The following is a 17,494-nucleotide window of genomic DNA, read 5'->3' on the forward strand; positions in this document are numbered from 1 at the left end:
ATTTGATGGGGTAGAGGTAGAGAAAATGTTTCCACTTGTGGGGGGAGTCCAAAACTAGAGGTCATAAATATAAAATAGTCGCTAATAAATCCAATAGGGAATTCAGGAGAAACTTCTTTACCCAAAGGGTGGGAAGAATGTAGAACGTGCTACCACAAGGAGTAATGGAGGCAAATAGCAAGATGCTTTAAAGGGGAAGCTAGATAAGCACATGAGGGAAAAAGGAATAGAAGGATATCCTGATGGGGTCAGTTGAAGCAGGGAGGGAGGAGGCTCGTGTGGAGCATAAACGCTGGCAGAGACCACTTGGGCCGAATGGTCTGTTTCTGTGCTGTAGTTTCAATGTAACTCTATGTTTTATAACATTAAAGATGCTATATAAATGCAAGTCGTTTAAATTGGATATGGTGATGAGCTCACTGTAGTGTCCGTGGAACATGATGCCTGCCCTCGGAAACTTTTATTCAGACTACAGTTGGGTTAGAACAAGCATCAATGCACATTAGGAATGATTGTCGAGCTCCTCTGCTTTTAGTTTTTTTTAAACTGTAGGGACTTGTTTTTGTATTTAGTTCTTGGACGATTAGAAGAATTACTGTATTGCTACCAAGTCCTGGAGTGGCTCATCACAGGCCTAGTTTATGTTTTTTTTTAATCAGCCGTTTCTAACAGAATGGGAGCAGAATGTGAGTGCATTTGGTATCTGCTGGTTGTCAGAAACTTGATTTTATGAAATCTGACTTTTTGGAAAAGCTTTTGGCAGATTTCTGAAAGCTTGAGTTGCCAGTGTGACTCCCATACTGTGACACCCATAGTTTTCACTAGGAATTTGCTAAATCTTCATGGTGGATATTGCTGGCTGATTGGGGCTAGCGGCACTTCCCACGAGCATTTTCCTCTTTTTTCCTTTCTGTTTGTCCCGTTCACCCATCACCCCGGTGCTCGCTGACCTACATTGGCTCCTGGTCTGGCAGCGCCTCAATTTTAAAATTCTCGTCCTTGTCTTTCAAATCCCCCCCATGGCCTCGCCCTTCCCTATCTCTAACCTCCTCCAGCCCTACAACCCGATGATATCTCTGCGCTTCTCCAATTCTGGTCTCTTGTGCATCCCTGATTTTCACCGTTCCACTATTGGCGGCTGTGCCTTCTGCTGCCAAGACCCTAAGATCTTGAATTCCCTCCCTAAACCCCTCTCCTCCTTTAAGACACTGCTTAAAACCCATCTCTTTGACAAAAGGTTTTGGTCATCTGTCCTACTATCTCCTTATGTGGCTCGGTGCCCAATTTTGTTTGATAATGCGCCTTGGGATGTTTTGCTATGTTAAAGGCGCTATATAAATGCAAGTTGTTTCCCCTTTACCATTTTCAGCTTAAATGCCCTTTTAATATTTGATTTATTTACTTATTTTTATTCCCTCCTATATTCTTCAGTCCTGTCGTACTTTTAATTTTCACTGCCACCTTCTAGTGTTTGGCCGCATTTTATTTCTTGATGTCTGTTTTAATTTTCTCTCGCATTTCCTCTCTTACCGCCCCCCCGTCCCCCCACCAAATCCGATTACCTGTACAAGCCAGACGGGTTGCACCTCAACAGATCCGGGACTAATATCTTCGCAGTGGGGTTTGCTACTGCTGTTGGGGAGGGTTTAAACTAGAGTGGCGGGGGATGGGAACCTGAGCGGGGAGTCAGAAGAGGGTAAAGTTGAAAGCAGCAAGAGAGGGGAGGACCCAGGGTAAATTTACAAGACAAATAGTACAAATAGTTGTTCAAGAACAAGTGAAAGGGAAAAGCGTAAAGCAGCAGAAAGAAAGTGTACTTTAGGCACTGCAGATAGTTAAAACTAGAAGACGTAAAGCGATTAACCCAGCATCAAAGCTGAAGGACAGGCTAGGGTATGTGGCCCAACTAAGAGTTCTATATGCAAATGCACGGAGTATAAGGAATAAATTACATGAACTACAGGCACAAATTCAAATTGGACGGTATGACATGATAGCTATTACTGAGACATGGCTGTAGGACGGTCAGGATTGGGAACTAAATATACCAGGTTATAAGGTCTACAGGAGAGATAGGGAAAATGGAAGAGGGGGAGGAGTAGCCTTAATGATTAGAGATGAAATCACTTCAATGATAAAGGAAGATATAACAAGAGGTAAGCAGCCAACAGAGACCTCATGGGTTGAATTGAGAAATAGGAAAGGATCTAAGACTATAGTGGGAGTTGTATATAGGAGCCCTGGCAGCAGCTCTGAAGTGCTAGATTGTATAAATGCAGAAATTAGACAAGCGTGTAAGAAAGGCATAGTGATCTTAATGGGGGACTTTAACCTTCACATAGATTGGGAAAAGCAGACTAGCAACTGTCAGAAAGGTAGTGAATTTCTCGAGTGTGTCTGGGATTGTTTTCTACAGCAGTATGTCCTAGAGGCAACAAGGGGGCAAGCTATATTAGATTTAGTAATGAGTAATGAACCAGATTTAGTTAACAGCTTAACTGTGCGTGAACATCGATCCAATAGCGATCAAAACATGATCAAGTTCAAGGTAGTGTTTGAAAGGGAAAAAAGTGAATCAGCTGCTAAGATTCTAGACTTGGGTAAGGCAGACTTCAATGGGATGAGACAGAGACTGTCCACAGTAAACTGGGCAAATCTGTTCATGGGTAAAACGACTGACTATTGGTGGGAAATGTTTAAAGAAACATTTGACGTGATACAGAACCGGTTTATACCCCTGAGGGGCAAGAACTCTACTTGCCAAAAAAACAGCCTTGGACAACGAAAGAGGTAAGGGACAGTATCAGACATAAGGAAAGGGCATACAAAAAGGCAAAAAATGGCACAGATCCCAGCGAATGGGAAAGACACAAAGATCAACAAAGGGTCACAAAACAGATAGTAAGAGCTACAAAAAGAGAATATGAAAAGAAACTTGCAAGGGATATCAAAACCAATACGAAGAACTTTTATCGTTATATTAGGAGTGGTCAGGAGCAGTGTTGGCCCCTTAAAAACTGGAAGTGGAGATATTGTCATTGACACTGGGGAAATGGTGGACATGTTGAACGATTACTTTGCGTCAGTAATTACAGTAGCAAAAGAGGATAGCATGCGGAAATCCCAAGAAAACTAATATTGAATCGGGGACAGGGACTTTATAAAATTAACATAAGTAAAGCAACAGTAATGAAGAAAATAATAGCACTAAAGAGTGACATATCCCCAGGACCAGATGGTTTCCATCCCAGGGTTTTAAAGGAAGTAAGTGAGCACATTGCAGATGCCCTAACTATAATCTTTCAAAGTTCTCCAGATTCAGGAACTGTCCCTCTAGATTTGAAAATTGCACACGTCACTCCGCTTTTTAAGAAAGGAGAGAGAGGGAAACCAGGGAATTATAGACCAGTTAGCCTAACGTCTGTTGTGGGGAAAATGCTGGAGTCTATAATTAAGGATAGGGTGACTGAACACCTCGAGAATTTTCAGTTAATCAGAGAGAGCCAGCATGGATTTGTGAAAGGTAGGTCGTGCCTGACAAACCTGATTGAATTTTTTGAAGAGGTGACTAAAGTAGTGGACAGGGGATTGTCAATGGATATTATTTATATGGACTTCCAGAACGCATTTGATAAGGTCCCAGATAAGAGACTGTTAGCTAAGATAGAAGCCCATGCAATCGAGGGAAAAGTACGGACTTGGTTACGAAGTTGGCTGAGCGAAAGGCGGCAGAGTGTAGGGATAATGGGAAGGTACTCACATTGGCAGGATGTGACTAGTGGAGTCCCGCAGGGATCTGTCTTGGGGCCTCAATTATTCACAATATTTATTAAGGACTTAGATGAAGGCATAGAAAGTCTCATATCTAAGTTTGCCGATGACACAAAGATTGGTGGCATTGTAAGCAATGTAGATGAAAACATGAAATTACAAAGGGATATTGATAGATTAGGTGAATGGGCAAAACTGTGGCAAATGGAATTCAATGTAGACAAATGTGAGGTCATCCACTTTGGACCAAAAAAGGATAGAACAGGGTACTTTCTAATGGTAAAAAGTTTAAAAACAGTGGATGTCCAAAGGGACTTAGGGGTTCAGGTACATAGATTATTGAAGTGTCGCGAACATGTGCAGAAAATAATCAAGGCGGCTAATGGAATGTTGGCCTTTATATCTAGAGGACTAGAGAACAAGGGGGCAGAAGTTATGCTGCAGCTATACAAAACCCTGGTTAGACCGCACCTGGAGTACTGTGAGCAGTTCTGGGCACCGCACCTTCGGAAGGACATATTGGCCTTGGAGGGAGTACAGCGTAGGTTTACTAGAATGATACCCGGACTTCAAGGGTTAAGTTACGAGGAGAGATTACACAAATTGGGGTCGTACTCTTTGGAGTTTGGAAGGTTAAGGGGTGATCTGATCGAAGTTTATAAGATATTACGGGGAACGGATAGGGTGGATAGAGAGAAACTATTTCCGCTGGTTGGGGATTTTAGGAGTTGGGGGCATAGTCTAAAAATTAGAGCCAAACCTTTCAGGAGCGAGATTAGAAAACATTTCTACACACAAAGGGTGGTAGAAGTTTGGAACTCTCTTCCGCAAACGGCAATTGATACCAGCTCAATTGCTAAATTTAAATGTGAGATAGATAGCTTTTTGGCAACCAAAGGTATTAAGGGAAATGGGCCACAGGCAGGTATATGGAGTTAGATCACAGATCAGCCATGATCTTATCAAATGGCGGAGCGGGCTCGAGGGGCTGAATGGCCTACTCTTGTTCCGATGTTCCTATCGGTCCTTCCCTTGCAGTCTTTACAGGTCCCTGCTAATGGAGGTGACGGTTACGCCCACTTAATGAAATCTCTCACTTTCACAGAAGGGGTAGCGGTATAAATATAATGAAACTTCATTGAGGTGTTGGAGTGGGATGGTTTCCACTCCACATAAACTTCATTTCAAACAGTAATTTCCAAAGCTCATGCTCTGGGAGCCTTGATTACTCTATTTTTAAACTGTATTTTTACTTGAATGATTGCTTAAGTGGCTTTGTTTTTCTTCTCTTTGCCTTCTAGGGAGTGCCACTCTTTCTAAACGGAAGGAATCCGTTCTGACGCTTGTAACAAAAACGCTGCCTTCAGGTTCGCTTGCTGAAGAGAACAACTTGTGCAGTAAAGAGGCTGTCCAGCGGCACCGTTCCTACCCTCCGTGTTGCGATAGGAAAAACTCATTAAGCGCCTTAATCAACTTTCCAGCAGGCTTGTCTGTCTCGTGTTCGAAAGATAAGATGATAAAGAAAAGAAAACGGGATTCATTGAATCAGGAAATCCGAAAAAAGAAGCGATTAGATGCAACCTTCCATAAAAATTGTGAAAGCAAGATCGCTGATAAATATAGCACTGGTGTGACTGAAATTAATTGCAATGGCGTACTTAAAGATCACAATAATGGTGTATTGGAAAATGAGGACACTGCTCTTGAGGCTGATGAATTTCCAGATTCTGACAGTTGCTTGCCATTTGATTCATTGCTAGATGAGGAAATATCCAGGCACACTCCTCCAAATTCATACAGTAGGCTGCCTACAGAGGAGAAGGCCAAGACTGCCCTAGACAGTGCCATCTCGTCAAAAGAAAATCGATCCGGACTCTTGGGTAGGCAATCTCTGGTAACTTTTGACAGCAAAAGAACACAAAGACTTGAATCCGGTTCTTTAACTGTTTTGCCTTTGGATGAGGACAGTAGGCCGTCATTACCCTCTCAAGAGATGAGGCAGTTGGAGCGGTTCAGTACAGCCCAGTTACCAGACAGCAATAAAGGCCCTGAGAGGAAACAGAGAGACAGTTACAGTGGTTTGGACAGTGATGATGACGTCTGTTGTAATTTAGATAGTGATGAAGAAGATGAAACTTTGATGGCTTTGGATGATCTTCTAACTTTACGCAACAAACCAGTATCTGGCACGCCTGAAAAATCTGGCATTTCCTTTCAGCTGTCTGCCCCGAACACACCGACAGCGTGGATGACTGTAAGTTTGTAAATATATCATTTAGGTTTGTGACCGCCTACTTCCACCTCCGCATCATCGCTTGTCTTCGCCCCTGCCTCAGCTCACCTGCTGAAACCCTCATCCATGCCTTTGTTACCTCCAGACTAGACTATTCCAATGGTCTCCTGGCTGGCTCCCATCTTCCACCCTCCATAAACTTGAGCTCATCCAGAACTCTGCTGCCCGTATCCTAACTCTCACCAAGTCCTGTTCTCCCATTACCCCTGTGCTCGCTGGTCCGGGAACGCCTCGATTTTAAAATTCTCATCCTTGTTTTCAAATCCTTCTGTGACCACGCCCCTCCCTATCTCTGTAGCCTCCTCCAGCCTTACAACCCTCCGAGATCTCTGCGCTCCAATTCTTGCCTCTTGCGCATCCCCGATTTTAATTACTTCACCATTGGTGGCCGTGCCTTCAGCTGCTTAGGCCCTAAGCTCCGGAATTTTCTCCCTAAACCTCTTGACCTCCCTACCTCTCCTCTTTAAAACCTACCTCTTTGACTACGCTTTTGGTCATCTGTCCTAATACCTCCTTATGTACTCGGTGTGAAATTTTGTTTGATAACGCTCCTATGAAGTGCCATGGGACTTTTTACTACATTAAAGGCGCTATATAAATGCAAGTTGTTTAATCCTCCATTCAGGAGGATCACTTGACTCCCATATTTTCCGTAACTTTTCTCATTTTCTCGCACTTTACTTTTTCTAACTTTGTATTGGCTATCAGTGAGATTTTGAAGATGGGTTAGACTAACAACTGAAAAGCAAAGCTAGGTCAATCTTAAAGCCGCTGTACTGGCAGGAGGGTGGAGGGATAGAATGGAAGGGAAAGAGGTCAAATGTAGCCCAGAGTCTGTTGGGCCTAACTTTGCAAGTTTAAAAAGAGTTCTTTTTCCATGTAAATGAAAATTTACTGTTGTGAAAACACCTGTGAGGCACTTAAACGTGCAGCAGTGATGACCAGGGGTTGCATCTGCAACTTCAGTAATCTCTGGGAAATTGGGCTCCAGTTGAGGGTGGGCAAAAATGCATAGTGTTAGTATTCTACATGCAACAACGTTGAAAGTATTTAAGCAGCCACCCCCAATATCAGAGGTTATCCATCGAGAAACTGAGCCACATATGTCAGGTTTGATTATTTGCTTAGTTACCTGATCCCAGCCACTGTGGCAGTAATGACGTGACAATAAGCCTCAGCTAGAGGGACAAATTGACAGGGCTCCCTCCTGCTCATCCCCTGCCAGAGTGACGAGTGTGGATGCTGGGTGATTTTTATTTTTCAGTAGGGTGTTTCTTATGTAGAAACCCATTATCGTGTTTTGAGTTTCCAAACCAAGCTACTGAGAAATACACACGTGTAGAATTTTTGATTCCCCTCTTTTCCCATAGGGACGTTTCCCACTTGCCGGAGTCCAGAGGGCTTAGATGCTGGTTGGCAAGAGCCAAGGCTGGTTGAAGCCTAAGTGTGTGCAAGGACACTGCTGAAGTTGAACCAGCTAAAACCATGCAGCTAACCACAGGACACCGGTAAGATTCCCACAACTTGTCCAACCAGGACCACCCTAAATGCTGGGGAATACTTGGCTTGTCAGTTATTTGGGGATGAGTTGGAAGAATCACAGCTCCCAGTGATGGGTCTACCTCTTGTTCTGTTAGTGAGCTAGATTGGCTGATCAATTATCATGGATATCTGGTGACAAAATTGGACTTAGTGGTGATGTCTCTTGTGGTGGAATAGCCTACTGACTGTCAGGTAAATAATGGCCACTTGCGCAAAATACTGGAGGGTGGCAGGCCCCTGCGGGTCCATACCTGAGCAAGGGAGAGTGAGATGGCAAGAAAAATTAATTACAAATTACAGGTAGTAGAACTGCAATATTTAGTCATCAGCAATTTTTATTTGTGGCTTTTAATGTCTGCTTGAGCACAATCAAGTCGAACAGTATGAAATTCCATGGTTGTTACAATAGTGACAGCAGAGTCAGAATATGATAACTATGACAGCACAGGCAAATAGGGTGTGAGGTTGATTCAAGAATGAATGAAAGAAAAACAGGTAGTGCTTGTAACTATTCCAACTCTTGTGCTCCTGGACATACGCAGCTTGCTTAGTTTTACCAGTGTGGAAGTAAACTTCAAACTGGAGCTTATCTTCCTTTCTGCTAAAAGTCCTTTATGATCGTATCTTTTGAATTCCAGTTCAAATCTAGACAGACAAATTACTCAAACAGCTTTGAGCGACTACTTAAAGAAAAGAAGCAGTCTGAGAGGTGAGTGTTTGGTTTTTTAGGCCTTTTATCCTGGCTACGCTTAAAGTTTTGTTTTATTTACCATTTCACAGCTGAAGTTAAAAATCTACTCAAACCCATTTTTTTGACCTCATCATCTCCATAGCTTGGTATCCATTCTCTCATTTGTGAAGTGTCTTGGGATTTTTTTTTACAGTAAAGATGCTACGTTAACACAAGTTCTTGAAGTTATGAATGGAGACCTTTGCTCAGCTGGTTTGGACCATAATCCTAATTGTTTTGTATCTGTACCATGACTGATGTCTCAGGCACCCTTGTGTATTCTGCTTTATAAGTCCTGGCTAGTCGATGTGGGAGGCAGACGGATGATGGAGAACTCCCCTGCTGTTCATAAGTCCCACAGTAGTGATGAATCAGACTTAACGCCCCAGTAGCACTCTTTATTCATGACATCATTGCAGGAGAGCATTATGATGTTAGTGTCAGGAAGACCCTATACAAATGTGTCTCCTGAACTTCCTCTCGCACCGGTAAGAGAGGACCAGCGAACGCTGACACTAAGTGATCCTGGCAGTTTTTGAATGCAATTTGTGCGAAAAGAATTTGGTCAGTGATATCTGTTAACTGCTATTTGATTATAGGCACGAAGGAACCAGGAGAAGGCTATTCAGCCCCTCGTGCCTGCTCCGCCATTTGATAAGATCATGGCTGATCTGTGATCTAACTCCATATACCTGCCTTTGGCCCATATTGGGTACGGTAGCATAGTGGTTATGTTACTGGACTATTAATCCGGAGTCATGGACTAAAATCCGGAGTCATGAGTTCAAATCCTACCACGGCAGCTGGCGAATTTAAATTCAATTAATTTAGTCTGGAATTGAAATACTAGTATCAGTAATGGCGGCCATGAAACTACCGGATTGTCGTAAAAACCATCTGGTTCACTAATGTCCTTTAGGGAAGGAAACCTGCCGTCCTGACCCGGTCTGGCCTGGATGTGACTCCAGACCCACAGCAATGTGGTTGATTCTTAATTGCCCTCTGAAATGGCCTAGCAAGCCACTCCGTTGTAAAGTCTCGCTTCGAAAAGTCATAATAAGAATAAAACCGGACGGACCACCCGGCATCGGACCACTAGGCACCGGACACGACAACGGCAAACCAAGCCCAGTCGACCCTGCAAGGTCCTCCTTACTAACATCAGGGGACTTGTGCCAAAATTGGGAGAGCTGTCCCACAGACTAGTCAAGCAACAGCCTGACATAGCCATACTCACAGAATCATACCGTTCAGCCAATGTCCCAGACTCTTCCATCACCATCCCTGGGTATGTCCTGTCCCACCGGCAGGACAGACCCACCAGAGGTGGCGGTACAGTGATATACAGTCAGGAGTGAGTGGCCCTGGGAGTCCTCAACATTGACTTTGGACCCCATGAAATCTCATGGCTTCAGGTCGAGCATGGGCAAGGAAACCTCCTGCTGATTACCACCGACCGTCCTCCCTCAGCTGATGAATCAGTCCTCCTCCATGTTGAGCACCACTTGGAGGAAGCACTGAGGGTAGCAAGGGCACAAAACGTACTCTGGGTGGGGGACTTCAATGTCCATCACCAAGAGTGGCTCGGTAGCACCACTACTGGCTGAGTCCTGAAGGACATAGCTGCCAGACTGGGCCTGCGGCAGGTGGTGAGCGAACCAACACGAGGGAAAAACTTAGTTGACCTCGTCCTTACCAATCTACCTGTCGCAAATGCATCTGTCCATGACAGTATTGGTAGGAGTGACCACCGCACAGTCCTCGTGGAGATGAAGTCCTGTCTTCGCACTGAGGACACCATCCAACGTGTTGTGTGGCACTACCACAGTGCTAAATGGGATAGATTCAGAACAGATCTAGAAGCTCAAAACTGGGCATCCATGAGGCATTGTGGGCCATCAGCAGCAGTAGAATTGTATTCCAGCACAGCCTGTAACCTCATGGCCCGGCATATTCCTCACTCTACCATTACTAACAAGCCAGGCGATGAACCCTGGTTCAATGAAGAGTGTAGAAAAGCATGCCAGGAGCAGCACCAGGCGTACCTAAAAATGAGGTGCCAACCTGGTGAAGCTACAACTCAGGACTACATGCGTGCTGAACAGCGGAAGCAACATGCTATAGACAGAGCTAAGCGATTCCACAACCAACGGATCAGATCAAAGCTCTGCAGTCCTGCCACATCCAGTCGTGAATGGTGGTGGACAATTAAACAACTAACGGGAGGAGGAGGCTCTGCAAACATCCCCATCCTCAATGATGGCGGAGTCCAGCACCTGAGTGCGAAAGACAAGGCTGAAGCGTTTGCAACCATCTTCAGCCAGAAGTGCCGAGTGGATGATCCATCTCGGCCTCCTCCCGATATCCCCACCATCACAGAAGCCAGTCTTCAGCCAATTCGATTCGCTCCACGTGATATCAAGAAACGGCTGAGTGCACTGGATACAGCAAATGCTATGGGCCCCGACAACATCCCAGCTGTAGTGCTGAAGACTTGTGCTCCAGAACTAGCTGCGCCTCTAGCCAAACTGTTCCAGTACAGCTACAACACTGGCATCTACCCGACAATGTGGAAAATTGCCCAGGTATGTCCTGTCCACAAAAAGCAGGACAAATCCAATCCGGCCAATTACCGCCCCATCAGTCTACTCTCAATCATCAGCAAAGTGATGGAAGGTGTCGTCGACAGTGCTATCAAGCGGCACTTACTCACCAATAACCTGCTCACCGATGCTCAGTTTGGGTTCCGCCAGGACCACTCGGCTCCAGACCTCATTACGGCCTTGGTCCAAACATGGACAAAAGAGCTGAATTCCAGAGGTGAGGTGAGAGTGACTGCCCTTGACATCAAGGCAGCATTTGACCGAGTGTGGCACCAAGGAGCCCTAGTAAAATTGAAGTCAATGGGAATCAGGGGGAAAACTCTCCAGTGGCTGGAGTCATACCTAGCACAAAGGAAGATGGCAGTGGTTGTTGGAGGCCAATCATCTCAGCCCCAGGACATTGCTGCAGGAGTTCCTCAGGGCAGTGTCCTAGGCCCAACCATCTTCAGCTGCTTCATCAATGACCTTCCCTCCATCATCAGGTCAGAAATGGGGATGTTCGCTGATGATTGCACAGTGTTCAGTTCCATTCGCAACCCCTCAGATAATGAAGCAGTCTGAGCCCGCATGCAGCAAGACCTGGACAACATCCAGGCTTGGGCTCATAAGTGGCAAGTAACATTCGCGCCAGATAAGTGCCAGGCAATGACCATCTCCAACAAGAGAGAGTCTAACCACCTCCCCTTGACATTCAACGGCATTACCATCACCAAATCCCCCACCATCAACATCCTGGGGGTCACCATTGACCAGAAACTTAACTGGACCAGCCATATAAATACTGTGGCTACAAGAGCAGGTCAGAGGCTGGGTATTCTGCGGAGAGTGACTCACCACCTGACTCCCCAAAGCCTTTCCACCATCTACAAGGCACGAGTCAGGAGTGTGATGGAATACTCTCCACTTGCCTGGATGAGTGCAGCTCCAACAACACTCAAGAAGCTCGACACCATCCAAGATAAAGCAGCCCGCTTGATTGGCACCCCTTCCACCACCCTAAACATTCACTCCCTTCACCACCAGCGCACTGTGGCTGCAGTGTGTACCATCCACAGGATGCACTGCAGCAACTCGCCAATGCTTCTTTGACAGCACCTCCCAAACCCGCGACCTCTACCACCTAGAAGGACAAGAGCAGCAGGCACATGGGAACTCCACCACGTGCACGTTCCCCTCCAAGTCACACACCATCCTGACTTGGAAATATATCGCCGTTCCTTCATCGTTGCTGGGTCAAAATCCTGGAACTCCCTTCCTAACAGCACTGTGGGACAACCGTCACCACACGGACTGCAGCGGTTCAAGAAGACGGCTCACCACCACCTTCTCGAGGGCAATTAGGGATGGGCAATAAATATCGGCCTCGCCGGCGACGCCCACATCCCATGAACGAATAAAAAAAAAATCCCTTAATACCTTTGCTTGCCAAAAAGCTATCTCAGATTTAAATTTAGCAATTGAGCTAGTATCAATTGCCGTTTGTGGAATAGAGTTCCAAACTTCTACAACCCTTTGTGTGTAGAAATGTTTTCTCATCTTGCTTCTGAAAGGTCTGGCTCTAATTTTTAGACTGTGCCCTCTACTCTTAAAATCCCCAACCAGCGGAAATAGTTTCTCTCTATCCACCCTATCTGTTCCCCTTAATATCTTATAAACTTCGATCAGATCACCCCTTAACCTTCGAAACTTTAGAGAATACAACCCCAATTTGTGTAATCTCTCCTCGTAACTTAACCCTTGAAGCCTGGGTATCATTCTAGTAAACCTACGCTGCACTCCCTCCAAGGCCAATATGTCCTTCCGAAGGTGCGGTGCCCAGAACTGCTCACAGTACTCCAGGTGCGGTCTAAGCAGGGTTTTGTATAGCTGCAGCATAACTTCTGCCCCCTTGTTCTCTAGTCCTCTAGATATAAAGGCCAACATTCCATTTGCCGCCTTGATTATTTTCTGCACCTGTTCATGACACTTCAATGATCCATGTACCTGAACCCCTAAGTCCCTTTTGACATCCACTGTTTTTAACTTTTTACCATTAAGAAAGTACCCTGTTCTATCCTTTTTTGATCCAAAGTGGATGACCTCACATTTGTCTACATTGAATTCCATTTGCCACAGTTTTGCCCATTCACCGAATCTATCAATATCGCTTTGTAATTTTATGTTTTCATCTACACTGCTTACAATGCCACCAATCTTTGTGTCATCGGCAAACTTAGATAGGAGACTTTCTATGCCTTCATCCAAGTCGTTAATAAATATTGTGAATAATTGAGGCCCCAAGACAGATCCCTGCGGGACTCCACTAGTCACATCCTGCCAATGTGAGTACCTTCCCATTATCCCTACTCTCTGTCGCCTTTCTCTCAGCCAACTTCGTAACCAAGTCCGTACTTTTCCCTCTATTCCAAGGGCTTCTATCTTAGCTAACAGTCTCTTATCTGGGACCTTATCAAATGCGTTCTGGAAGTCCATATAAATAACATCCATTGACATTCCCCTGTCCACTCCTTTAGTCACCTCTTCAAAAAATTCAATCAGGTTTGTCAGGCACGACCTACCTTTCACAAATCCATGCTGGCTCTCTCTGATTAACTGAAAATTCTCGAGGTGTTCAGTCATCCTATCCTTAATTATAGACTCCAGCAATTTCCCCACAACAGACGTTAGGCTAACTGGTCTATAATTCCCTGGTTTCCCTCTCTCTCCTTTCTTAAAAAGCGGAGTGACGTGTGCAATTTTCAAATCTAGAGGGACAGTTCCTGAATCTGGAGAACTTTGAAAGATTATAGTTAGGGCATCTGCAATGTGCTCACTTACTTCCTTTAAATCCCTGGGATGGAAACCATCTTGTCCTGGGGATTTGTCACTCTTTAGTGCTATTATTTTCTTCATTACTGTTGCTTCACCTATGTTAATTTTATCAAGTCCCTGTCCCCGATTCAATATAAGTTTTCTTGGGATTTCCGGCATGCTATGTGTTCTCATATTGTTTTCCTGGGGGCATCTTTACTTTGAAGATGCAAGGAACTTTCATTGCTGAAAGGGTGAAGTTAATTTGTTTTTGTAGACGAAAACTACTATTGATTTTGCTAAACCATGGACTTCAGCATTACATCTCAGAAAGGTAACTTTGACTGCTATTGTAAGAATCTACCTTTCAGTCGAATACTGATCACTTTGCACTTCCATAGTCTTGGGAAAACACTAAAGGACCTGAAGAAAAAATTGCAGGATGAGCTTAATGAGGCACACGACATCAGTTCTCTGACTGAGGAAGATGACGAACAGAGCATGGATGAAGACATGGATCAGATTGCGGAGGAACACAGGTTAGTGACTCCCAATGATTGAAGCACTAATATTGTAAGGAGAGGCAATTTTTGGAGTTTCATCCCAAGTTATTGTAAGGACTTGAGTATTGCAGACCAAGACTGCATTTCCTGAAGTATTCCATGAATTCCCAACCATCATCACCATTCTTAATGGGAATTGAAATTTAACCACACTAGCTGAACTTCCTTTCTAGACTGCCACCTATACAAGGATTCTATCTTTGCCTGACATCTACACACCTTAACTTTCCAGCAAGAGTCACTGGTCAGAGATCAGCCAGGGTTCCCAATTATTATTGAGCGATTTTTTTTGTTTTTGTTACCACTTCCCCAACTGACAGCCTAACTCTGCAAAGACCAGAAATCAAACCTGGGACAGACTTTGTCTGTGTGACAGCCGAACACAGGCTTTTCTAATAGCAGCAACACCAAATGATGGGGCTTGTACCACAAAGTGTCATGAATTGTTTTGACACTGAGGCCTAGCTTGCTGTTTACTTTTAAAATGAGGACTGACTGGTATTTTGTAATTCAGTGTCACCTCTTGATTTTTGATCCATGTTCTTGATTGTTATTTTAGTCCTAAGAAGTGGCATATAGACAGTACAACATGTTAAATCATTTAAAATGGGTGGGTGGCTTCTCATAACTAACTCTAGCCTGTTGGGAAGCTTGAAGTCCATATTCATCTAGAAACCTGTACTACTTTTGTAGCATAACCTGCTTGCTTTGTCTGCTGCTGAATGAGCACATTGGTCATAACTGAGAAGTATGCAAGGTCCTGAATATCTGCCATTCAAACAATCTGCATCTTGCTACCTTCCTATTGATCTGTACTTGTACTTCTCAAAGCAAAAAAGTATGTAAGAAAATCAGTGCATATCTGTGTGTATTTTTAATGTGGCAGAACCAGAGGGGGAAATAGTGGTCGGTCAAATAAAAGAGCGCGTACATTTACTCTTTTGGTGTTCTGTTTCATAGAACTGCCCAGCAGTATGAACAGGCAGCTCCATGAAATGGGAGACACTGGTTTCCAAAGCAGAGCTCAGATTCAACACAATGGCTAAACTACATCCAATCTTTCTGGGCTTCTAGGTCTCTAGGATGAAGAGACCATGAGTGGAATTTCTCCCTCTGTTAAAATGGAGGGAGAGAAATGTACCTGCATTTTCTCGAAATCTTCCCCAACTGTTCACCATTTCTTTGTGTTTCAGAGAAACAAAAATTTCATGTTTTAGACAGGCTTTCCTTCAAAAGAGTTCATGGAATTATATCTTAAAGGATTATCTTGTCCTAAACTGTTTTGTTTCCTTTTTCACTGTTGACAGGGCATTCTTGCTCAGGTTCTCTGTAAAATCTGATGGAATACCAGACTTGCATCCTGGAGAAAATATTTTCAACCTGTTACAGGCTGGAAAACTTTTTAATGAGCAGAACCTCAGATTGACTAAGTGTGAATTGACTCCTCAAAATTTTCTGGAAAGAACTCTAGTCAGGTGAGGAAACAGTATAACCCCATTTTCCTAAGAACTAAGAGCAAGGCCTTTTGAGATGAACATCTGATGAGTACAGTTTAAGATGAAAACCTCAAATGCTTTGTACCCACGAGTGGTTGTAGCTATAAATTCCTTTCAGTGAAAATATTTTCACTACAGCTTTGAAGTTTGGCTACATGTCGGAGCACAAATTTTATTTGGCCTTTCATGACTACAGTAAAAGTGTTTAATTTTCACTGAAATGCAATAAGTCAATTTTTCAGTTTCATTTTAACTCTTCACTCACTTGGCTCTGCTGGAAGCTGCAATAGTTTTAATTATTATTATTGCCGTACCTGACGATCCTGATTTTTACTGACCTTCATAAGTGTCCTCCCTTCATCAGATACCAAGCTTCCTTTTGAATACGGGCATGTTGCAGACTATTCACATGCCGTGTTTGGATTTGTGCGTCAAGTGATTTGGCCTGCTGCGAACCATTGAACTGCAAATTCATTTAATAAAGCAGCTATCACAGGCCTACGGTTACTTTAATTTAGCCAAGGCTAATTAAGATAAACTTGTTGCATGTTCGTCAATGTCTTGTGCCGCACTGAATGCTTCTGAGGTTGTGTGTGGCACTTGGGGATTTCAATTAACTTTGAACAGAGTTTGCTTTTTGCAATCCAGCCTTTTCTTTGCATTACAATTAAAGTGGCGTTTATTGTCCTGTTGGAGAGTGGTATAATTGAGGGGTACACATTCGCCGTTTGTTTTTTTTTTTGCAAAGAGCCCACGATAAAAAGGAAGGATGATGTGCATTCTAGAAAGAGTAGATGTATTGGTATCTGACTACTAGAAGTTGTATCAACTTATTAATTATTTTGAGATTTTATTTTAAAAATCACTTGCCTAACACCTTTATACTAAAGATTTGTCTAAAATGTTACTTAATGGTTTTGTTCAAAATGTATGTTCTAAGGCTTCTCAATCTGTGTTAGAAAGTTTTATTGCGATGTTGACTTTCACAGGGATCACTACTCTTTCACGAGGAGCCCATAACATTGGCTGTCCAATGGCCGTTAGCAAATACAACACTATTTAGCTAACGGCAGTTTTTTTTGTTCTGTTTTTCAGTTCTGGAATCAGCCAGCAGGTATTTTTATTCACTAATGGGATTGTAAGCCAAACTTATTACTCGTCACCATGTCCGCAGCCAGTTTTCAAGTTCTTATTTAAGGTGAGAAGCGCATGGTCACAGAAAAGTTAAATCGAGGTTAACATTGATAGACGGTGTGTGTTCTACTAGGATCAACTTATCACAATTTTTGGATTAAAATGTATTACGACAGCACCAGGTCATGCTAGCATTGTGCTTTGCTGTGTTAGAATGCTACAAGTTTGTACAATTTTCTCACTTTTTTTTCCTTTCTTTTTAAACCATTGTTTTGAAGGGCCGTGAAACTGGCCGTCTTGCACCTCCTGGTAGCTTGTAGCTGTTATGACACCAGATGCAGTGCAGTGTGACTATTTACATCAGCTGAATATTTTCCACCATGCTTCATTCCAAACAGCAGTGATGATCAAATGCGTGTAGGGCAGACATGAGCTTCACAAATAAAATCTCTCTATATGCCTGGACACTTAGGAATTTATGCATGTTAAGCTTTCTTACCGGCTCCGAAATGTTTTTCAATCAATCAAGTTTCAGTCTAAAGACTGACACACAATGCCGTGTGAAAATTCTG

At 43.7% G+C, this 17,494-nt stretch overlaps 1 protein-coding gene across 1 annotated transcript in view; it reads left to right on the forward strand.

Annotated features, from left to right (window-relative positions):
• Window positions 1–17,494, forward strand: part of LOC137339969 (SMC5-SMC6 complex localization factor protein 2-like) — a 91,015-nt gene that overhangs the window by 44,732 nt on the left and 28,789 nt on the right. The window contains exons 5-9 of the mRNA XM_068002085.1: window positions 5,073–6,025; window positions 8,245–8,315; window positions 14,131–14,268; window positions 15,600–15,767; window positions 16,884–16,986. Coding sequence (XP_067858186.1) covers window positions 5,073–6,025; window positions 8,245–8,315; window positions 14,131–14,268; window positions 15,600–15,767; window positions 16,884–16,986 — 1,433 coding nt within the window. The remainder of the gene's footprint in view (window positions 1–5,072; window positions 6,026–8,244; window positions 8,316–14,130; window positions 14,269–15,599; window positions 15,768–16,883; window positions 16,987–17,494) is intronic.

Source organism: Heptranchias perlo, chromosome 21, assembly GCF_035084215.1.
Source record: "Heptranchias perlo isolate sHepPer1 chromosome 21, sHepPer1.hap1, whole genome shotgun sequence".
NCBI classification, from domain to species: domain Eukaryota; kingdom Metazoa; phylum Chordata; class Chondrichthyes; order Hexanchiformes; family Hexanchidae; genus Heptranchias; species Heptranchias perlo.